Raw genomic sequence first — 24,780 nt, 5'->3', positions numbered from 1 at the left:
ACCCAGTTTCCGGCATGTGAGCTGGAGTCCCTGGGTGGCTTCTGGATTTCTGATGACCCGTAAAGCCAGCCTGCTCTCCTGTTTTCTGAACAAGAATCAGCAAGGCAGCAGTAAGTCGTGTGCACTCAGAAAACATATGTCTTAGGGAAAGTGCCTTTTGGGTCACAGACTGTTCCATGACCACTTTAGCCATTTTATTGTACAGGATTTTTATTGGTAAACAAGTATCCAAGGCCATTTTGATTTTGTACTTTCAAAAAACCTGACACATCATATCTATTCTCAGTTAAACAGCACCTTCATCCCTAACCATGGCCTAATTTAGGGTCAACGTTCATTGTTTAATGAGATCACTGTGGTCCCTACGGGCTGGCAAGCCGTTGAAGTGGCGGGCTCACAGTTCCCACGGCATGGGTGCAGATGGGCCTGTTAGAGCTTGCAGTAAAGAGCTTTGTGGAACACCGTGCCAATCAGCAATTTCCCCTTGTACACAGAGGCCACTGAACTTCCTTGCAACACTGTACCATTTTCTGCATAAACCACTGTGACTTTGGGTTCTTCTGTTAAAATGTTCTGGATTTGGATCACCTATCAAAGAAATAACAATTGGTTAGTTTTGTTTAAAGGTCACTTAAAATGTAACTTTAAATCTGGGTCATTTCTCCAGAAGAAGCCTTTAGGTAAATTATATTTTGTTCCAAAATTACTCTCTATATAAGACGCCTGTTTCCTTATTGGCACAATAACAGGTTCTGATCTTAAACAGAGATAGCGACACAGGCCTACAGAGGTGAGGCAAGAAATATAAATGAGTTGCACAACTTGGGTGTGAAGCCTTAGGGAGCAGCAGTGACTGATAAATTGTGGGGAGGGGCTGTTCGTAATAGTAAAATTATTGCCATTCTGGCATTCAGGGTAGTTTTTTGCGTATTTTCAGATAAACTAGGAACCTGGATGTTTACACTTAATTCTTGTTTTTTAAATGCAATAAAAAAAAAAAAAATACGGCCCAAAAAGAACATATCTCTGTACCACACTTATCCATCCCTCTAAGGTCTCAACTATAAGATTTTATAAGTTCCGTTTCCTTCATTTCGTTAAGCAGAAATATGATGATATCATTCGCAACGATGCAGTAGCATGTTAGACTGCTAAACGGCCAATATTTGACCATTTTGGCTGATAAATGGCAATTTCACACTCTCCACCCTCCTATAAAGGGCACACGGTGAGTGTGGAGCCCAGGGCTGTGCTTTGGATGTTCCAGTCGCCATTGGTTTCTCATCTGTAGAATGAGATGTGTGGGATTAGGTTAAGTTCCCTTTCAACTCTAACCTTTTAGGGTAAAATACAGTGACCTGAAGAAAGGATACCCTACATGCAGAAACACCAAATATGGCAGACCAGGAACCCAGTGTCTGGACAGAAAAGGGTCAATGGAGCATTTAAAAGGACCTCTTTAAAACAACTGGCACCAAAAACAGATGTTTCAGAAAATTGCCATAGTGTTGAAGTGTAGTAGTTACTTACTGGGCAACAGTTTATGGAGCACCTGGGCTTAAGTAATTAAACCTCTTTCAATAAAACCAAATTATGCTTCCATAGGGCAGTGTATTAGATAATGGACTGTTACTACTTTTTGCTATGTGTGCTTGAACAGATCCATCATTAGAAAGGAAGTATTTTTTCCAAAACAGTAAACCAAGTCCATGCTATGGCAAATGACCAAGTTCACCAAATGAGCCAACAAGCAAGAACAAATTAGAATCTGACATGCTGAGTTCCAGTGACCACACCACAGCATACATTTCTTCAAGTCTATTAAATATACCACAGGGCAACCTCCTACCTAAGAATGAGCAAAAGGTACAAGGGATTGCATTTGAACACAATCACAATTATCCTGTAAACCTAAAAATAAAAGGTATGAAGGGCCATCATGTAATTAGAAATACACATTTGGGTGAGTGTTTAATCCAAGACAGGCTATAAAATATTTTCTTTTTTCTGGTGGGGTAGCTTTAAAAAGAATACAGAGCAGTAGACCAATTCAAAAATGATAACCTATAGTTGATGTAAATAGCAAGTGTAATTAGTACATACTGAAAACGCACACTAGCAAACCCCGGTTAAGTCATAGTAAACATGAAAATGCCTGTGGCCAAATGAGTTTCATGTTTTACCTGACAAAATAGTTCACTGATTAAAGACCATGGACACAAATAGGGCCTCTGGGTAGTAAAACTGAGGTGGAAGGAAAGTATTTTAATCCAAAATAATTCTAGCTAGTAATATACATTCCCAATGGCAGGGAAGGTAGACATTGCCCATTTGTGTTTTAGGACTGGTCCCTGGTGTCAACTTTGGCACATACTGAAGGGGGGATTGAATAGGAAGGCAGGTAACAAATGCTGAGACCATGGCAATGTGATACATTATATATATATTTTTTTAACCACTATGAATTCTCAAGTTGGAGAAACTCACTATTAAAATGAAGATATAGATCCTAACCCAGGCCCCGGGTCCACACTCCACTCTCCACTCTGCTCAGATGAACAAAGACTGACTTAGAGGGATCTCTTGCCCTCCAACTCCCAGTTAGGCTTGACCAAGAGGCATTGGGGGATGGGAGGTCTGAGGCCGAGGCAAGGCACCTGTTCTCCAGGCTTCCTTCCTCCCTGTGCTGGTTGGCTGCATCCCTCAACCCAAGGCCAGGTTCTGCTCAGAAGACCTTCACACAGAGCTCTCTTCGTGTCTGGCTTCTGTCAGCATTCTCTGCCCCCTGCTAGCTCTGGGGTTCTGCATTATCCCCTGTTGATTTCCCTACACTCTGCCCACAACTGTGTACATGGTGTCCTTGTGTAATTCCCTCAAATTACCCAGTTTAAGTGCACCATCTGTCCCCTGCCTAGACTCTGCCTAAAATGCCTCCCCAAGTCAAAGTCCTTTTTTCTAGCTGATCATTTGGACCAGTTATCCGTGCCCCCACCCTCTTTTATTTGCCCATAAAATTGAGAATTACGTTTTCAACTAGAAAATATCTGGGAATAAAGTCGCTGATCTGATTTACTTTTCCAACTAACCTCTGATGCAGGGACGTGCTCCGGGTCGTAGAAGAAGATTCTCAAGCCATTGGGGTGGCACCCAACCCAAAGGTCCCCTGTCACAGGGTCCACGGATATGTTATCCACGAGTGTGTTAAAGGCCACGGACTTCCAGATTAAAAACAAGGAGAGAACAAAAGACAGCAAATGAGGGGGGAAAAATTGAGAGATGATTGAGCAATATGGCAGGGAAAGCTACTGTCTTGTTCTCCGTCACCACAGTGTTGGATCCAGGGACACAGCAGTTCTGCCCCTTTCAATAACGCCCAGGGAATTCCATCAGCTTCCAGGACAGATGAGGGAGTGGGACATACAGAAAGCCAACAGCCCTAGCCGGTTTGGCTCAGTGGATAGAGTGTCGGCTTGTGGACTCAAGGGTCCCAGGTTCGATTCCGGTCAAGGGCATGTACCTTGGTTACAGGCACATCCCCAGTGGGGAGTGTGCAAGAGGCAGCTGATCAATGTTTCTCTCTCATCGATGTTTTTAACTCTCTATCCCTCTCCCTTCCTCTCTGTAAAAAATCAATAAAATATATTTAAAAAGAAAAAGAAAGCCAACAAAGGCTATGAAAAGTTCAATAAAATCAGTGGACTTAACATCTGCGCATGACCCTAAAACTGAAGGGGAAAAAAACGTTTTAAGTGCAGCATAGAACAGTTCATTTCTAAAACGGCATATACAAATGTTATTTTGATCAGCATTCAGAACACAACCAGGAAAGGTAGGTTCCTTTCTGATGGGAACTTGAATGAAATGTAGGCTCTTCTTTAATGGCTAATCCTAGGCTGTGAAGCCAGAGGACAAATGATCACTCCGGGTCTAATTTTCGCGTTGGAGTTGGGAAGAAGTTTATTCTTTAGTCTCCTGATATTATCCAACTCTCCGCTCTTCTGCTGTTTATTTTCTAAATATAAGTTGCAAGCATGTGATGACTGCACAGATTGCTGTCGAGGCTCTGCACCAGGATCATAAATAATACCAACGATTCTTAATTCCTCCATTCATCATCTTGGCTGCCTTCTACCGGGAAGAAATCACATCTATTTGTTTGCCTCTCACGCTCAGTTGGAGAAGCAATATCTACCGTGTACCTCCAACAGAGACCAGCATACCTCAGCACCTAGAGACCCTGTAATAAGGGGCAGTAACACATTGCAAAGGCCAGAGTGTGGGCAGGCAGCTGCAGGGAGCCAACGCAGGCCTGTGCTTCCTGCTCAAAATGAGAGCCATCCCCACACATGTCCCTGAAGGAACTAGAGTGCTTGAGCATCTCGGCAGAGTCTCCTTTTCACCTTCGTGCAAAACCGTCGTTCATTCATACCCTGGACACAGGCAAGGCTGGCCAAAGGAGGTGGCTGAGTGAGCATGCTCTGTCAAAATCAGCCTCGGGCCTTCTCCACAGACCAACAAGCCCCATCTATCACAGAGCCAGTCTACTCTGATCAGTTACTTTCTTTAAGTGAGGGAAATGTTTGTCTCAGGACTCTGCGATTATCTTTGGAGGGGGTAATAGCTAATTGGTGAATTCCATGGCAGATAAAAGCCTGTAGAATTGGGAGTCGGGGTGACAGTGGGAGAAGGGCACTCAGAAGTCCGGGGTCCCATTCATTCAACACACAACTCCTGAGCTCCGGCCATGTGCTCTGCAAGGAGAGAATGGAGTAAGCAGCAGACCTGGTTCCCGCCGAGGGAATGCTGAGGGGCCAGTGGGGAGCCTGTGCTGGGCTCCTGCCATGCAATCTGTGATTCCAGTAATACTGACACACCAAAATGCACGCACATGCCACTGTTCACGCCTTTCCAACGCCAATTGGAAAATGTCACATGCCTGGGTCACGGAAACTTAATAAACTATTGTCTCAGGGGGAAATTGTATCCTTTGTCAACAAATATCCCAATTTTTAGAGAATTGTAACTCATGGAAGTGGGACTAATTCATTGGCTGTTTTGATTTTTTTTGGGGGGAGGGATTATTTCTATTGTCAAATATGCATAATGTGAAATTTGTCATTTAATGCAGTGGCATGAAATACATTCACAATGTCGTACAACCATCACCACTATCCATTTCCGGAAACTTGCATCATCCCAAACAGAAGTTGTGCCCAATAGCTCCCCATTCCTCCCTCTCCCAGCCTTTGGTAACCTCGATTCTACTTTCTGTCTGTGAATTTGCTGAATCTGGGTACCTCCTACAAGTGGGATCCTGCACTATTTTCCCTTTTGTGTCTAGCTTATTTCACTTAGCATAATATCTTCAAGGCTCATCCATATTGTAGCAAGCCTTAGTACTTCATTCCTTTTTAAGACTGAATAATATTTCACTGTATGTATGTACCAAACTTTGGCAGGACATAAACCCATCCACATCTCATTGAAAATTCTAAGATCAGTCTCAGCTATCTTATCAAATTTATTGGCACTCCAGGTATTACTGAACTGGTTTAATTAATGTGAACCTTCCAAAAGAAGAATAACAGTTCAGTTGCAAGGGTAGCTTTAACTGAGTTATGTCAGGAAACAGGCGTGATCTGTTGCCAAATGTGGCAGCCAAACCTGAAATTGTGCTCCATCTTGCCTTGGCAGGAGCCATGCCTTTATCATTGTGCATTGAATGTTTATTGAATTGGGTTCTATTCTTAGAAAATTCTTTAACTTCCAATTGACAGCGGTAGGTATTGCTATAACCACAGTTTGTTCTTATTCCCTGAGCCAGGATGAGGGTGTGCAATTCCATTTTACTTTAGCTAATACCAAACTAGCCCAGCCAATGATTTTTAATGTCAGACATAATGTTACATTTGATGGTGCTTCGAGGTAATTTTCTCACAGTGAAGCCTCTCATGACAGTTCCTCGGATGTGCTGATGGGAAGGGTCACCGCGCCTGGTGACAGCGCTTCCTGCTGTGGGCGGTTATGGCAGGAGAGAGATGTCTTGTTTTTCAGGGGCAGGGATTGCGTGCATAATGTTCCACTTCGCTCTTACTTTCTCTTTCCTCTCTCTTGTGTTTTTACTTCTTTTGACCCAAATCTTCAAAATGGATCATAATTGGTGGGGGTGGAAGATGGACCCCTGAAATGCCCAGCACCATCATAGTTATTTAACAAGTGTTTGTTGAATGCCTAGTAGGTACTGGGAACTCTTCCAGGAGCAAATGGGGGTGGGGGAACCTGTCCTTGTGGAGCTTATACCCTGAGGGAGAGGCAGCTAATGCTAGAGGGAAAATAAAGTTGTATGGGAGATAGGAAGAGAGAGAGAGAGTGAGTGAGAGAGTAAAGGGAGCAGAGTTTGCAAGTGTACATTAGGCAGCTGGGGAGGCCTCACTGAGTGACATTCTGGTAAAATCTGAAACGCTATGAAGGAGAGAACCAGGGAGGTCTGGAGGAAGATCCCACCAGCAGAGGAAACAGCACCCCATCCTGAGGCAGGGCCCTGCCAGGCAAGCTCCAGGAATCTGAGGCAGGAGCAGAGGGACAAGGGTTGGCAACAAAGGCAGCAAGGTGATGGGCCGCTGGGGCCCTGGACGGCCATTGCTACTACTTGGGCTTTATACATTTTGTGGCGATCTCTGTCATATTAAACACCAAGTTTAATTGCAGTGCTTCTCTTAGTTTGTCAAAATAGGGGCGAACCCCAGCTTCTCTATGTCAGGGGATAGTGGGTTCTCTCCAACACGCTGCAGGAAGGACCTTTGACAATCAGCTCCTTGTTTTAGGCCAGAGAAAGTAAGAGAGAAGACACGATGCTTGACCTAGATCTGAGAGAAGTCTTAACGTCTTGACTATTCCATCAACATAGAAAGAAAAAAAAGAAAGGGCAGAGGAAGAAAGAAAGGAGAGGAAGAGGAGGGACAAGGAGAGATAGAAAAAGGGAGGGAGGAGGGAAAGAGAGGGAGGTGACTACCCAAAATGCGGTCACCAGATTAATGCTGGTCTGTGAATTGTTTCAGGGCCACTGCCAGCTAATAATGTAAAGGAAGGAAGGAAGGAGAAGAGAAGAGAAGAGAGAAGAAGAAAGGGAGGGAAGGAAGATAGGACTAGGAAGACAATGCCAAGCTTAAAATTCATTAGAGTAGAAAAAAATCAAAGTTTCATAGGTGAGATGTGTGGTTGGCTTCTTCCAGCTCTACTGCCAAGTAAAAGTGAACAACAAACACATAAGTTGCTGATGGCTCTTAATAAAGGAGTAAAAAATTGGTTCTCATGCACTCCAATTAGACAATCCTTTTTTCCTCACTTAATTTCACAAATCAATTAGAATCTAATTATCACTCTGCAAACGTAGAGTGTTAATATATCTTACCTTCAATAAGGTTAAAGTCCAATTAGCATGCTTTTCATACACATGGATCTTATGAGCCAGAAGTTCAGATATATAGACATACCTTCAAAGAAGAAAGAGCTACATCAAAGCACTCGAAGTGATGCAATCCAAAAGATGACAGTGAAGTTGTGGTAACTCTTCTTCAAGAAGAACTTGGCTTAGAGACTGGAACATGGAATCCCTCTTAAAGCTCATCAAATTCTGAAAGCACTAATGAATTTACAGAGCACACAGGAGTTTTAATCCTGTAGTTATTTCTAAGGGTAGAAACCTATTTGACCCTCTTCAGTAGGGAAGGAACTTGGCCCTACACACCAGCTTTTACATCTGGGAGATAAAGCATTGCAGTGCTCCTCTTAGTTTGTCATCACAGAGGTGAACCCCAGCTTCTGCATGTCAGAGGATAGTGGGTTCTCCCCAACAGACTGCAGGAAGGCCCTTTGACAATCAGCTCCTGGTTTTAGGCCAGAGACAGAAAGTATGAGAGAAGACACGATGCTTGTCCTGGATCTGAGAGAAGTCTTCCTCCCCTCCTACCCTGAATCTGGTTGGACTCCGTGGGTTTAGTATTTTGCACACAGTGCAATGCCACACTCATCATATAGACCTGTGGTCAGTCTAAGCACAGTGATCTCAGAACAAAATAAGAAACGACTGCTTGATTATCTGCTATTTTTGGAGACCAGGATATAATATGAATAATTGCAAAGCTGTTCATGTTGCTTTCTCCAAATATGTCACTGCCCTGGCCAATGTGGCTCAGTGGGTTGGAGCATCATCCCATACACTGAGAGGTTGTGGGTTCAATTCCCAGCCCAGTAAGAGTGAGTTCAGGAGGCAACCGATTGATGTTTCTCTCACACATCTATGTTTGTCTCTCTTATGATTCCTCTGAAATTTGTAATGCTACAAGATGAGGAAGGGAATAGGTGGATGGAGACCCGGTGCACGAAATTCATGCACAGGTAGGGTCCCTAGGCCTGGCCAGAGATCAGGGCCGATTGGGGCCTTCTGGCTGCCAGCCAGGGCCTTCCTTCCAGCTGTTGGCTGCTGGCCAGGGCCTTACTTCATTCCCAGCTACCTCCTGATGGTCAGCACATGTCATAACGAGCGGTCGAACTCCCGGGCGGTTGAACTCCCGAGGGTACAATTTGCATATTAGGCTTTTATTATATAGGATATACTGTATATATATCAGTGCTACCCAAAGTGAGGTCACCAGATTAATGCTGGTCTGTGAATTGTTTCCGGGCCACCACCAGCTAATAATGTAAATCAGCTACATCACTAAGCACACGGCTGAGTTGACTTTTTCTTCCCCATAGTAACACTTTTTTGATGAAGGAAGCAGTACCTTGATTTACATTTTGGTGCAAGATCTTTATCTTGTCAGAAACCAGCACTACTGGAATATATATACATATAACTACATTCTGTTAATCTCATTATAGACTAAAAAGTCTTCCCTCAAAGCAAAGCTATTTAGTAATACTAAATGATTATCACAGTATTATTTAGTAGTTCTAAATATTGCAGTATTGTTTAGCAATACTAAACAATAATCACAGTAATATTTACTAATACTAAATGTTTATTCACCCTTTTGAAATGTACTTCCCCTATAAAATTTTTTTAAAGTGTGTCTCCACAAAATAGGAAATTTTGATTTGATAACTTTTACTTCCTGAAAATTTGCTGTTTTACATTTTTCTTAATTTCCTCTTACTAAGATAACATGTTCAAATGTATCACATAATTTAGAAAAGGAATATGTTCAAAAGATATCTAATGAGAATATGGAGAAATGCATGACATTTTTAAAAAGATTCCGTACTTGCCATCAGGTGAAACGTTGATTCCATTAGCAAAATCAAATCCGCCCGCCACCACTTTAACTTCATTTGGACTATAGTAAACCACATATGACAATGATAAACCCAGGTAGACCTCCCAGGATCTCAAGAAGGGGTCGATAAAATAGTGATCGTTTGTGGCATAGAAGTGCTCAGGTCCCACTGCAACAATATCATTCAAACTGCAATTCAAACACACACATAGGAGATATACAGATGAAGGTATTGTACATTACAGGGTTATGCACAGGCATTTGTTAATGTCTATTCCTAAATCAAGATGTGGGATGGAGCCTTCACACTACCTGTTATGGAAGAGAATTAATATGAAATCAGCCCCACCTATACAATCCTCAAAGGCAACAATTACTCTAAGAAACCCTAAGAGGGCCTTAGCCAGTTTTTCTCAGTGGTTAGAGCATCAGCCTGCGGACTGATGGGTCGCTGGTTCCATTCTGGTCAAGGGCACGTACCTTGGTTGCAGGCTCGATCCCAACCCTGGTCGGGGTATGTGTGGGAGACAACAAATGGATGTACCTCTCTCACATCCATGTTTCTCTCTGTCTCTACCCTGCCCTTCTGCTCTCTCTAAAAAATCAATGGAAAAAAATGTCCTCAGGTGAACAAAACAAAACAAACAAGAAAAAAAAAAAGAAGAAAGAAAAGAAACCCTAAGAGATGATTACAACCTTACTAATAAAAGCCTAGGTGGTCCTCACACCATCACACTGTGATGCCCTCACGCCATCACAAGATGTGGGTGCACGCAGGTGGGCAGGGCTGGGCTTGACACTGCGTGTGTGGCACAGAGCTTGCCTGGGAGTCCCGCCTCCTCCCAGCTCCGTGTGTGGCCAGGCCTGGGGGTCCCGTTCCTCCATGCGGGGTGGAGGAGGTGGCTCCAGCAGGTCCCCACATGGCGCAGAGGCCTGGGGGGGGGCAGCCTCCTCTGCACAGCACGGGGGAGGCAGGGCCGGTGGGTCCCCACATGGCGCAGAGGTTTGGGGGTCTGCGGCTCCGGCCTACCTCTTTGGGGCAATCTATTGAGGAACCCCGGATGGGTGGGCGGGGCCTACCTCTTTGGGGTGATCTATCACGGTGCTCCCACACTGTGAAAGGGCACAGGCCAGGTTGGGAGACCACCCCCCCCCCCAGTGCACAAATTTCATGCACCAGGCCACTAGTGTAATATAAAAGTGCTATTTACTGTATCTTAAAAGTGCTATGGTGTGTGTGTGTGTGTGTGTGTGTGTGTGTGTGTGTGTGTGTGTGTAGATACTAAATTCAGTAGACATTAAATTAGGCCAGGAATCATTATCAGGGCAAAACTTATTTATGCTCATATATCACTTATTCTCATAGAGAACATCCAAGGCATCCTCAAACAAGAGAACAAACATTGGCAACACTGTGACTTGCATTTTAGTCAAAGCTCTGCTACTATTGCTATGTGACTTCGGGAAAATCAACCATCTCACAAGTCAGGGCCTCAGTTTCCTTATCTGTAAAAGGAGGAAGAGATGGGCTGATCTCTTTCCGCTTTACAGAGTCACTTCCAGCTTTAAGGTCTCATGATTCTAAACTGAGTAAAATGTCCATGAACAAGACTACTCAGAAACAGGATGCTATGGTGTTTTCTTTTTCCTTTCTGATTTTGATTCTCTCTCTGTTACTGAAAATCCAAGATATATGAGTCTATTTTTCTGCTTTAATAGGTACAACAGCAAACACATAAGTGAGTCATTCTTTGCTGATTGAGGTGACAGAAGTTTCCCGGAGCTATTATCTGGGAGAGAATTATCTCTCCTCTATTGCGGAGGCCCTAATGGCCAGCACATCAGCGCTGACGTTGCTCTGGGCTCCTGGGCGAGTTAGATAAGTGCACAAAGCCTCAGTTTTCTCATCTGTAAAGAGAGGTTAAATGATTTTCCCAAAGTCATACAGCTCATTAGTATAAGAATAAGGGTCAGAATCTTAATTTGTGGAGTTGCAGTGGGAATTACAATGAACAATGCCTGTCCCTTGCTTTGCTAGGAGCCTGCCACTCACTAAACCCTCAATCAATGGCAGCCACTATCACTAAATGAGGGGGAAAAAAAGGTCTAGGAATTTAAGATTAGTCTGTATAGGCTTCAGGCATAAACCTGCAAGTTAGAGGCTTTCTTCCTCTCTCTTTTTCAAAAGCACATCTCCAAAATTAGTATGCTTTACAATCACTTGCTGATTTTCATACAAAGGAGCGGAGGAGAATGGTTTAGAGCAATAGTTTTAAAACCGGATGGAGTCCATTTGAATCCTGACTTGCTTGCTATCATCTGTGCGGTCACAGCATGTCACTGAACTCTGAGCCTCAGTTTCCATTCTATACCTTCAAAAGCTCCGGTAAGAATGAAATGAAATAATGAATGCAAAGCCCTTGGCACCATGCCTCTTATATAGTTAAATGACAAATAATGACCATTGTATTATTATTAATAATAACATGCTTAAATTATAATACATTAGTAAGTCAAAAATTAATGCTATAAACAACAATTAAATACAATGCGGAAATTATACAAGGGTAGTTCTTGGGCTGAGAGAGCAATGAATGGGGCACTGGAGTTATTTTCAGTTTGGTTCTACATTGCCAAAGACCAATATTTTTGCAGTTGGCTCAGAAAAAGAAATCCTGGGAAATTAGACAAATCTGAATTTCCAAGATGAGATGGTGAAACAAATAACTTTTCACTATTTCATAGTGGCCCAGATCACCAGCTCCAGAGTCAAGCTACCAGGATTAAAATCTCAGCTATACCATTTACTGATGGCGGCATCTGGGGCACGTTAAATACTCCAGGCTGCAAATGTTTAAAATCCAAACTGGTATAAGAATGAAACCCGAACAAGAAGGCATTTGTAAAAAGTTAATAAAATAACCTGTTTAAATGGGTTATTGCAGCACCTAACATAGTTAAAGCTCATTATGTTACTACTACTATATATACTTTTCCCTAATTTAGATCTTGGTATTTGGCACATTCTCAGTGTCCTCATTCTCTTTCTAAAACATATTTATGGAATGATTGTATGAATAAATTCTCCCATAAAAGATCTCTGAATTTCCACTCATCCCTGGGATGCAGAAGAAGACCTGGGCCATAGTTCCTCATCGGCCACTATGTGATTGGTGGACCTTCCTCCAGTGACTCAATTTCTCTCCAATCTGATTCTTCATCTTCAACACCACCAGGTAAGAAAGGAGAGAAAGGGCATGGGTAACACTCAGCGCAAATTACGTGCCAGGTGCTTGGCTAGGTACCTGCATGTAAGTAACACGTGGTTTAAAAGAAATCTAGATTTACAAATACCGAGGTAGTTGAATACTGCATGTCAATCATTCAAACAGAGTTTGGGCTTCTAGAAAACCATAATGATTAGAGGATAATAACTGTTTGGGAAGCTAGTGTCAGATTATTATCCTAAATCTATCACTTGCCTCATGAATCAAATCCTAAGGTAAGCAAAGAAGTCAACTTTGTGTGGGGTTGATGGGGGTCTTTGCCTGTGTCCTTTTTCCATATGCTATGTGGTCCGGGAGCCCAGGATGGAGCTGAGTGTTCCCACAGACCTACAATTTCACCAGTCGTGTGCAACCTCACTGAAGTAGAGGCAGTGCAGGAAGGTCTTGGAGGCATCTGCTTTCAGATCTGCTCTTGGGCATGTGTTTTTAATTCATATAAACATCTAAGATTCTTTTTTTAATATTTTATTGTTTTTCCTTTTTTAAATTTCTTTATTGATTAAGCTATCACATATTTGTCCTCATCCCCCCATTCCCATCCCAAACCCCTCCCCACGCATGTCCCCACCCCCCTGTTGTCTGTGACCACTGGTTAGGCTTACATGCATGCATACAAGTCCTTTGGTTGATCTCTCCCCCTTTTCCCCAACCTCCCCTACCTTCCCTCTAAGATTCTATTTTAAAAGACATCAAAGTAAATAACCAAAATAAATACATTCAAGATGCAAAATTCGCCTATGAAACTGGTTTGGGTTTGAAATACTAAGTCTGTTCTTGGCAAAGAGCAGAGGCCAGGAGTCATAAGCCAGTATCCAGCCTGCCTGGGGAAGGGGCCACAGGGAATGGGTCCTATCTGAGGGCCTGGGTCCTCAAAAGTTTCTGCAGGACTGAGCACTTGGAGGAGTGTGTGATAATTAGAAGGGAGGGGAGAAGAGCCATTATCCTTCTTATCCCCCAACCAAAAGGAAAAACTACAAATGAATGAAAGGGAAATAGAAATAGATGGATTTCAGTACCTAAGTAGAAGTTCGTGTCTGATAGTTTTCAGATGCAAAAGTGATTTTTCTTCTTTTTGAAATTTAAACAACTCAACGGTGGACTTAGCATCTGGATGGTTCACCACCAGCAGGTACACGGTATTATCTGAGAAGAGATTAAAAACAAAAATCGAAACATTAACTGAGCTCTCAGCTGTCAGAACTATCTCCAAAAAGCAATTTCAACCCACCTCGAACTGGCACTTAGGGTGTCAGGCAGATGGACTATTTTCATCTCTTTGTAGAGAGGAGCATTTGCAATTGTTCCAAAGAGAAATGACTAAAGAAGGAACCAGTGACAGTCTCTGAAAACTCCAAACTCCACCAGGGGAAAAATAACCTTAAATTAAGAATGAGCTGTGCTTGATAGTAAAACTCCAAAGAGCTTGTTAAACTTTCTCCTGCAGATGGTCTCAGCGAGATACAGAGTTGAGATAAAAGAGGCGGGGAATACTAATATGAGAAGGTGTGTTCAGGTACAGTTTACACAGTGAAAGATGATAAATTCCATAAAAAGAACACCTGAGAGAGAGCGTCAAAGGGAAGCCACTCTGTGAGTCGTGTGACTTTGGGACATGAATGACACCGGTTTAAGGGGCCAAGAACGTGGCAAGTGAAATTAGATGATAGTCTTTGCCTTAAGAATCAGTAAATCTATGGAAACCTTTGACATGACCAAATAGGTTTTTAAGGGAAAACAATGGAAGATTTAGTAGGTTGAACTGAACAGATTGGAGCAGAGAAGCCAGCTAGGGGGTTCTTCAGTCCACAAACAAGTATTTAATTTATTTTAGTTGGTGTTAAGTGATACAAAGAAAACAAAATGGAACAAAGGGATGGAGTGTAATGAAGTTTTTTTCATGGAAGTAGAGGAAGTTCTCTCTGATGAGTAATATTAAAGCAGAGACCTAACTGAAATGCGAGATGAAGCCATGTGACTATCTGGTGAAAGAGTATTCCAGGCTAAGGGAAGAGAGTGTGCAAAGGGCCTGAGGCAGGAGCTTCCTTGACACATTCGCTTAATGGTGAGGTTGTGCTTGCAGTAGACTGAGTGACAGAGAGAGTGGGAGGGCTGAAGCCATAGAGGTAGGGAGCCAAGGTTAGTCTTGCTAGATCTCAGGGTAAGGATCCAGGTTTTACTCATGGGGGATTTAAGCCAAAGAGAAACATGATCTGAGTCTACAGCAGTGATCCAGGCATGTGGAGAAAAGGGACTGGGCCAGGAGGAAAGGCAGGAAAGGATATGAGAGGCATTTGGCTGGAAATATCAGAAGTCCTGAGGAATGAGGAAGTCAGAAAGAAAACATAAATAAGGATTAAAACCCAGATTAATATTTTGCATAGCAAACTCTACCTCTAGAAATTTATCCTAAGGGAATGTTCACAGAAGATAAATGCACAAGAATATTTATTTTAGCATCGTTTGCAATGAGCATAGAATTAGATACAGACCAAACAGCCATTAACAGCCATTGCAAAGTAGTTCTAAATGCACTGTCATAGAAAGGAGCACAGTGTTTAATGCAAAAGTAACTTATAGAAGGGTTTGTGTAGTATTTCCTTATCCTATATAATAAAAGGCTAATATGCAAATTGACCGAACGGTGGAACGACCGGTTATTATGATGCGCACTGACCACCAGAGGGCAGACGCTCAACACAGGTGGAGCACTGCGTTGGTCAATGCGCTCCCACAGGGGGAGCACTGCTCAGCCAGAAGCCAGGCTCACAGAGGTGTCAGGAGCCTCTCCTGCCTCCACAGCAGCGCTAAAAATGTCTGACAGTTGGACATTTCCCAAGGGCTCCCAGACTGCGAAAGGGCTCAGGCCGGGCTAAGGGACCCCACCCTCCCCCGAGTGCATGATTTTTGTACACCGGGCCTCTAGTTTTTATTTAAAAGAGTGTACACACAGCCCTTGCTGGTTTGGCTCAGTGGATAGAGTGTCAGGCTGGGGACTGAAGGGTCCCAGGTTCAATTCTGGTCAAGGGCACATGCTCAGGTTCAGTCCTCAATAAGGGGCATGCAGGAGGCAGCCGATCAATAATTATCTCTCATCATTGATGTTTCTATCTCTCTGTCCCTCTCCCTTCCTCTATGAAATCAGTAAAAATATATTTAAAAAATAAAAATAAATGAGAATACATACACCACATACTATATTTCTTTGCATTTAAAATATTTTTAAATAAAATATATGGTTGATAAATACATAGAGAGATCATTGAAAGGAAAAATATATATGAAGGGAAGTCATATGGGATAAAAGTAAAGAAGGGAAGATCAAAAGATAGAAAATCATTTGGCAACATTTGAGTTTAAAGTGGCTACAGCAAAGTGGCTATACCAAATAGAAGTATCTAGTAAGCTGAAGGAATGGAACTGAAGAGCTGATTAAAAAAAAAAAAAAGAATAGCCCATTGGGGTGTTCTCCTAGAGAGAAGGCACAGTTTAGTTGTGACGTGGTTGAACTTTCTGACATGCAGAAAATAAAGAAGAGGCAAAAGAGCAGTCTTTTGGAAAATGCTCAGAGATTTCTAAATGAGTGATAAAACAATTAGCAGGAGAGAAAACTTGCAGAGAGAGAAGCAAGTTGCTTGAAGAAGGAAGTGGTCAACAGCATAAAATAAGGTGGGGGGAGGGAGGGAGGGAGGAGATGGGAGAGAAGTGGTGGGAAAGGAAGGGAAGGGAAGGGCATGAAGGAAGAAAGAGAGGAAGAGTTGAAAGGGAGAGAGGTTTGTTAATAAGGACTGAAGACTTTCAAAGCAGCGATTTTAGCCACCCCAATGGGTAAAGTCTGGAATAAGGACTAAAGAAGGGATTGTGTGATGAGTAGGTGGAGGCTGTGGGTGTACTAGTAGACATGGTCCTCAAACCTAGCCGTACATTTTTATCACCAAGAGAACTTTTAAGAAGTACTGCCTCCCAGTCTCCCCTCAGCCTGACTGACTCAGAATATTAGGGGCTGGGGCCTGGGCATCAAGCTGTTTAAAACTTCACAGGTGCTTATGTGTGCAATTTGGGGTGAAGAATTAATGTAGAGACCAAGGCAATGGCTACGAAAAAAAAGGAAGAAATGGAATCGAAGACATAAGGGATGGAGGGGGCGTGGCAATGTGGAGGCACAGTCTGAAGACAAAAACAGAGTAACCAGTGGACAGGGAGCCAAAGCTGACCACGGTGAGTTTCTGTCTCTGGACCTACAGGCTGTAGATGCCTTATGTTAGACAATCTATTCCTGTACATGCCTGGATCTGTAAAATGGTTTAAAATGGAAAACCCATCCTATTAGGGCTGACTACAGTAATTATAGAGATGTGAATGTTGGTAGTAGTTTGAAAAATTAGGTGCTTTAGGAAACTTCAATATTTTAACATTCTCAAGTATTTAAGTAGTTACAATATATTTACTTAACGTAGGGGGTAAGTTTAAAATGCAGAATAAAAACATTACCCATGATTATACTTTAATTGGCTGAAAAGAAATATTCATGAGTTAACTTTCTAAAATTTGGTTTTATTTCTAAGAAACATTACACATTGTTACCTTCATCTGTGAATGTGCTGATCCCATGCGGGTTAAATGAAGACATATTTAATTTACTTCCAGAGATCCTCAATTCTAATACTGCTGGATCTTCCTCATTCAGGTCCATCAAAAGTATTTTTCCAGGCATATCGGGGTCAAATTTCTTAATTCCAGGGTATTTTAATCCCTTATAAATAATGAAGGAGAAAAACCGGGCCCATTACAAATGGTGATGGAGGTGGTAGATGGCCTGTGGGTTCACTCTGTCTGTTTCATGCAACAAGGACACAGGGGCAGCCCATTGGCTGGTTTGTGCAATGGGCCCACCGAGGGCTCTGCAAACCAAATGCTCCATCAGGGGACCCCTCACTCACAGGCACAGACCAGACCCATGACCAGCAGCGAAGTCATATGTGTCTCATATCATACCTACCAACCCATGAGAAAGATAAAAAATGGAAGAGCAGGCCAAAGGGGCATTTACTAAAGGTGCTTAACAATATACTAGTAAACAATTGCCGGAAGCTAATTCCAGCATGTCATAAATGCAAGACGTTTCATCAAAAGGTTGATGGAACCTTGAGGCTTGCCTACTGGAAATGGCTAAGGGCATTTCCCCACACCTAAAGATTTGCATAGATGATTGCTTGCTGTCAGACAGCTGAGGGCATTTTAATCTACATGTTATTGCCTCCTACTGGCCAAACACCTGAACAGCCGTAGGCAGTTCCTCCAATCTGACAATGGATTCTGTATACTAAACCTGCCTTGCCTTTGATATGTATCTCTACCTTGCTTTAGGACAATTTGTGTTAATAAAAAGCAAGGGGTCCAGCGAGACAAGAGAACTTGGTTCATATAGCCAAGCTCCTCTGGTTCTCCAAAATGCCTTCCAAAATTATGTTCTGTCTCTAGACTCTTTAATAATTTACAGCAGCCCCTTCTCCAGATTCCTGAACCCTTCTAGATGCTGGACAAGACCCCCGGCATTAACAAGGACTATGAAGAGAACATTGTTTATGGTTTTCAGACCATCCCCTGGCAGGTTCTTGAAAGCATCTCAGGCACAGAGGTTTAGGGAAAATCTAGTGAGCCCGGATACAACTCCTTCACCTTCAGTTAGAACAATGCAGCTCTTGTTTGTTTTAGACATTGGGGCCCTATATGAAATTCTGCTTAAAATCTGTATTCTATTGCTTTGAAAAAGGTTTGCCAGAGACTGTTGTAGAGGATGACAAGTCCTCCATCTTCATAAGAGAAAACTGGACTAAATAAATTACAACAGGCAGCGAAGGGTCTTCAGCAGCTGGATGACTTGTATACTGTATCCTCTGAACTCCTTCATCCAAGCCTAGAGGGTCAACCCCTTTTGTTTGAGCTGTATGACTACCACAGTGATCTGTACGCACGAGAGTTTCCACAAATATGGTAGACTCTCTCTTCAAAGTCCCGAAATTATGGAATAACCTATCAGCAATTTTAAATTAAAGAACTTACTCTGAAAAGTATAAAAAGCTAAAAATCTAATTGACATGTGGAGTGGTATAAAAGTACACTAATTTAGCAAATATTTGAGGACACCATTTAAGTGCTTTGAGGGATAGACAGTTGAATGGGGAGCCATTGTTTACTCACTGGGCTCACAAATTGTTACAATGGAAGATAAGATAAAATAAGAGTTCAGTGTGCACACCGAGATACAAATGTGCATGGAACACATGTGGTCATAATTATAACACCAGTGTAAATGCATATACAGTTTGCTTTTGGAGCCATAGGACTGCTCATTTTATTTGAAGGTAAGCATGGGTATATAGAAGGCTTAAATGAAAGACTTAAGCTACTAGTTCTAGAAAAGGGTCTATTGAAACACTTACAGAGCTAATAAAAGCCAGTCCATTAGGAAGTATCTCCAAGTCTTCAGAGCCCATATCTGCCAGGAAAGAGAATAGATAATATATTGTTTCACACTCTTGCAGGAAGCTCGTGGTCCCTTTTTTTTTTTTTTTTTTTAATCAGTCCTAACTTGAAAATGGGGCTATATATTTAGCTCTCTTTGAGAGGGTCAGAATAATTAATCCTTTCCTTTATTTGTCTAATTGACCAATGTGATTATATAAAATTAATATAATTAAGTGTAATTAAAATTTACACTTAATATATTTGTTTTAAATTGATAGACTAAAAGTTTTTCCTCAGAGTCTGAAATCTCATGTAAAGTTCATGGAAATTCACAAAATGTGCAAAAGGTGCAATTATTTGAAATTAGCTTGCTGTTTATTTTAAAGACACAGAGTAAACTACCAATATATATTGATTCTTAAGAATTCCAAATCAAATAAACTCTTTGAAAAACACATTGGAAACATAAGCAAAATCTAATTGTTTCAGTTAAAATGAGAATATATTTCATATGCAGAGTATGCATTTACTATTAATTATAAACATGAGTAAAATATCACTAAGTTAGTTATACTTTAAATACGTGTAATCAACCAGTCTAGAAACAGATGAGATCTTTTAGTTTTGTATTGATACTCTTAGTGGAGAGTTTGTTTTTCAGATATCTAGTAACATTTAATATCAATATTGTATTTGTTTTTTGAAAAAAATTGCACTATGAAATATCTGACCAAGCTTTACATGCTAACTGAACAAGTCATCTGGTCTAGCCTTTCTAACCTTAGGCAACTAACATAAATAATTCTAAAAGGAAAAAAAGAACAAACAAACAAAACAGAAAACAACCTAAGTATGTATCTCAAATAAGCCGTGCTCAACTAACAAAGCTGGTTGGTTGCAATCCAATGGGAACTCAAGTCTTGTGACACTCCCTGTTGGTTGCCTACCCCAACTGCTCTTCCCCTTCCCTTTTATGTTTGCTGACAGAGCCTGCCTCCTACAAAGGAAGTCTGATAATTACTTTTCCAGCTTCCTTTGCAGCTAGGGCACCAGTCGGTTGTTTAGCACAGACTAATGAGATCCAAGGGGAAATCTGCTGAGAGCTTCTGGGGAAAATTTTCCTCCCTGATATTAAAGGAGAGAAGCATGAGGAGAAGCCTTGTGGTAATTACAAAGGTGTGGGAGGGCTTTCTAAAAATCGATCCTTTACTCACTGCTTTTTCTCCCTCTTCTATCTCTCCTCTGCCACTTCCTCAAGTTATATCACCATGAAATCTAACGTTCCATTGTTTTTGCTAAATGGGCCAAACAAACAAACAAGTGATCAAAACACCACGGTCCACACCTTGGCAATGTGTTAGTGAAGGCCAAAGTAATTTATTTTAAATTACCTGACTTAATAGTACTCTTCTGGCTCATAGTTTAATTTTTGAACAAAATTTAACAGATGTCCTAATTACATAAATAGCAAGATCATCCTGCAAGTTCAAATAAGATACTTCCTTCTCTCACATACTTACCTATTCCTTTCACTAAATTACAGTTAGGAAGGTCTACTGGTTCTACTTCTCGAAAAGCTGTAAGTCGTTTTCTGGGGGGAGAAAAAAAGGGAATAAAATACACATAAAACTATTCAGAAATTATAATTAAGTTGCAAAGGTAAGTAGCCAACAAAGTTTTCCTTAACTGTACTTTGCCTAGGTTTCAACCCCAGGGATTTTGGTTCTTGGAACTTGAGCAATTCTACGAGGCAGGGCCAGAGCCAGACACATGGGGTTTCTCATCACAATATGTAGTATCTATTAGGCTGAGGTAAATAGATACACAAAGAAGATACACTATTAATATTCTCTCCGGGGCTCTGTGCACTCTGACATTAACAGGAACTATTTCATCTGCCCTGTAAGGAGGCCTAGGTGGAAATTTGAATTAAATAAGCAACATGGTTCCAATTTATTCCATTGATGTTTTAGAGCTGCTGACAGATGGGCCTCCAGCCCGTCTGCCCAGTCTGACTCCAAAGTCGGGACTGGGCATCTGCTTTCAGGTGTGTGACTTGAAAAATGCAGGTGTGCTTAAAAGGATTTATAACTTCAGAAAATCATACCCAAGGCCAGCATATAAAGAGGCATATTACACAAACATACCCAAAGGCAGTGTATTAAATCAGAGTTCATAAGCATCAATGGGGACATTGGAGTGAAGGACAAAGGGAAAAAGAACAGATGTGAGAAGGAAGTACCAGCAGGCTGCCTGAGTAGAGCAAAGCTATTGATGAGGCATTTGAAAGAAATGGACTAGAACATTAGTATCGCCAACAGATTTAAACAATAAATACTTTTTATAACTAATGATACCATATATTACCATAGCCATAGTGAGCAGCAACAATTATCTAAGAACCCTGGACATCTTATTTGGCTAAAGAAAGGCCAAAAATAAATTACCTTACTGATAATTTAGTCTCACAGAAGGAGAAGGATGGGCTAGAGAGCAATGAACAATTTGAATAAAATACCTACCAATCTGGTACACAATGACAGGGATTTGGGGGCAATTGATCTTTCATTATTCATTCAGAAAAAAAATGTAGCATGGCCCTACTACCATGCCATTGGCTATCAATTTCACCTTCTAAGAGGGTCTGACCTAAAAGGCTAGGAGTGAGGTCCAGTAACTGGCTTTGTTAAAGCACCAAGTTCATCCTAATGTTCAACCAAGGTAGAGAACCACCAATCTGGCTGCCAGAGATCCAGAGAAGAGGAAGGCCTAGCCTGCAAGGAGCTGGCGGTTCCCTAAATGATGAACCCTGCATTGCTTCTATGCCTGCTCTTCAAGCCCTCTTTCCATTCTAAAACCAGAGGTCCATCCCACTCCACTTTCTTTTCCCTACTCAGTCATCAGATCAAGCCACAAGTTTGAGGACTGAAGCTCCCTCCCCACCAGAAGACATCTCCACGAGGGACAGCTGGCAGCGTGGAGGCAGAACAAACCGAGGTGCAGCTGCGAATAGAGAATCCAAAGGAGAAAGCTCAGCTGAGGTGTTAGATGGTTCCATAGCACCTCTTCTCTTTGCATCCGAGGGTGAAATCACAATGCACACATATGCTGGAGCACATACAGATATATTCCCCTTTGGTAGCAAATAGTTCCATGATGAATAAAACCCACAAACCAATTTTCCCATTATTTAAAACCTCAAATCACTATGTCTTACTTTTTTTTCTAAGCATTTATGATTCAAAAAATAACCAAGAATTAGAAGGGGGGAAAATTTTTAAAAAATCAATTAATTCCCTAACCGGTTTGGCTCAGTGGATAGAGCGTCAGCCCATGGACTGAAGGGTCCTGGGTTCAATTCTGGTCAAGGACATGTACCTTGGTGGCTCAATCCCCAGTAGGGGGTGTGCAGGAGGCAGCTAATTGATGTTTCTCTCTCATGGGTGTTTCTAACTCTCTATTCCTCTCCCTTCTTCTCTGTAATATCAATAAAATATATTCTTAAAAAATAAGATAAAATAAAAATATCAATTAATTTAAAGAAAACACCTCTTCTGAATGCAAGCTTCTAATTAGTCCATACGGTTATAAAATTTTTAAACTCCAAAATGTTCAATTTGATTTTTAGTAATGTTTTACTTCAAAGTCAACATCAAGGTAGGGATTAAATGATCTCTAGACTTTGAACCCCTGTAAAAAGTTACCACAAAACAACTGATACATTCTTAAAATTAGCCCCCTCCCCTCAGTATCTAACAACATATAAATTCTTTAAGGGAAGTAGGGCACCAACATTCACCCAGTAGTTGCTATGTCCCAGGCACAGTGTTAGTTGCTTGCTATATGAGTGAAGCAGCATGTTAGAGATGTGAAGTGATTTGTCCAAGATCCCACAATGGAAGGGACAGAGCGAGAACCCAGGATATCAAATGCCAGTGCCAGGGTTCTCCCTCTCCCTACCCCTTCTCCCCAGTCCCCACTGGAAGACATGGGCCGCAGTGGGGACTCCTTTCCCTGATTCACACAATATCAGGGCGACCTCCCTGGGGTCTGGTTATCTGTTTTGAAGGGAGATTGAGAAGTGAATCTGTAGCCAGGCACACAGAACTTCATGAAAATTAATTCCTGTATGCCAACTTGGCCACTCACAGCACTGACAACTGTCTCCTTACCCCATCTCGCAGACCTTGAGCAAGGACATGTTTTCAAGTGTCGGACGAAAGCTGGACAGTCATGTACAAAACCCCTGAGGGATGTCCATCCAGCACTTGCCTGCAGATTTTCTGTTAAGAGCCTGGACCCCACTTTGGGGGGTGGGGGTGTCCTGGGCTGGTAGGGGCTGGGGTGGGGAGAATAGGTGCTGCAGCCCACACCACAACCCGACTTACTGGTAAGAAGATTGGTGATCCTTGAAGCTTGTCATTGCCAGCCCCAAGAGGGTGAGCACCAGCTTTGCCATGGCCGGGGGCAAACGAACGGGTGATGGCCTGATGCAGCCACAACGCCAGAATCTGCCTGCCTGCAACCTTGCACCTTGGTAAATTGTCCCCTGCCCCCGCCCCCGCCGGGGTCCCGCCCCTCCAGCCAGCGGGCAGCTCATCCCGGGGGCAGGGCACACAGAGGGTGGCGCTGGGGTTGGGTCAGCACTTGCCTGAGGTCGGGAGCTGCGAGTTCCCTGAGACTTTAAAAAGAGGAACCCATGAACAACTGCCGAGGCAGGCAAAGGAGAGGAGAACAGCAGGTCGGAGCTGAAGGAGAGCCAGGCTTTAATGAGCGCTCACTTTGCGCCAACCAGGTCCTAATTCTTGTCGTTCGGGGGAAGGGGTGGGGGAGGGAGGGGGAGGGGGGTGGGCTTAGTAACTTGATGCCCCTGACTCAGCCAGAAAAGGCATGGAAGGAAGGGTTGGCATAGAAGGTGTCCACTGTGTGTCCTCTTCAAACACCTGGGTATCAAGCATCTCATTCTCTCAACACCCATTCCTGACCTTATAGCTCATCAAGGACATTGCTCTGGTGTGCATAATGCACGTATTCTATGAAGAAGTATAGGACAGTGCGGAGAGATAGAGTACCGAGGTGCCATTTAAGGAAGTGGGGCTCAGGGAAGGTCTCCCTGATAAGGGGGGGACTTCTGAGCAAAGCCAGCTGGGAGGTGCCTCTGCGAACCCATCTCTCCTGCCTTAGGAATCAGGTGTTTCCTGCTTCACTTGTGGCCAGCCCCTCCCTTTCTCTGGGTCCCTTTTCTTCTTTCCTTCTTAAAGATTTTGGTCCCAGTTACACCTTCTCTGTTCCACAGCATCCATTCTTCCTCTTTTCTGGAATATTGCCCTCAGACACCAACATGCTTTAGCGTTGCTCACAGTTTCCTGGGAAAATGCTCTTTGATCCCGCATCCTAACGGCTGCCCTCTTTCTCTGCTCCTGTGAAAAAGTAAAATCTCTCCGAAAGACTTGTCCACAGTAGCTGCTTTCATCCTATTACTTCTTGTAGCAGATTAATGATGGCCACCAATACTTTGACACTCCGCCCGTTGAGAAGTGGGTAAAGAATCCTTCCCCTCAAGTTGGTGCTGATTCTGTGAATGCTTGGATTCATAAAATATAGTGGTACTGTTTAAGTGTGAAGGCACAGCCTTGGGTACTAGCAGCTCCCACCTCCTGTCACTTGGAACACTTGCTCTTTAACCTTGAGCTTCTGTGTAATAAATCTGACCACCCCACTGGAATGTCTTTGTGAAAGTCCCTGAAGAC

General features: G+C 42.5%; 1 protein-coding gene across 1 annotated transcript; it reads right to left on the bottom strand.

Moving 5' to 3' along the window:
* Positions 1 to 429: 429 nt before the first annotated feature.
* Positions 430 to 23,489, bottom strand: PON1 (paraoxonase 1). The gene is made up of 9 exons (XM_008148908.3): positions 23,419 to 23,489; positions 20,551 to 20,621; positions 19,006 to 19,061; positions 17,147 to 17,315; positions 13,582 to 13,708; positions 9,267 to 9,467; positions 7,412 to 7,493; positions 3,087 to 3,215; positions 430 to 588 (listed from the first exon to the last, which is right to left on the bottom strand). Exons 1-9 carry the CDS (start codon positions 23,487 to 23,489, stop codon positions 430 to 432), a joined length of 1,065 nt encoding a protein of 354 aa, XP_008147130.1.
* Positions 23,490 to 24,780: the final 1,291 nt, after the last annotated feature.

Source organism: Eptesicus fuscus, chromosome 14, assembly GCF_027574615.1.
Source record: "Eptesicus fuscus isolate TK198812 chromosome 14, DD_ASM_mEF_20220401, whole genome shotgun sequence".
NCBI classification, from domain to species: Eukaryota; Metazoa; Chordata; class Mammalia; order Chiroptera; family Vespertilionidae; genus Eptesicus; species Eptesicus fuscus.
This window is presented reverse-complemented; position numbering and strand designations above follow the sequence as displayed.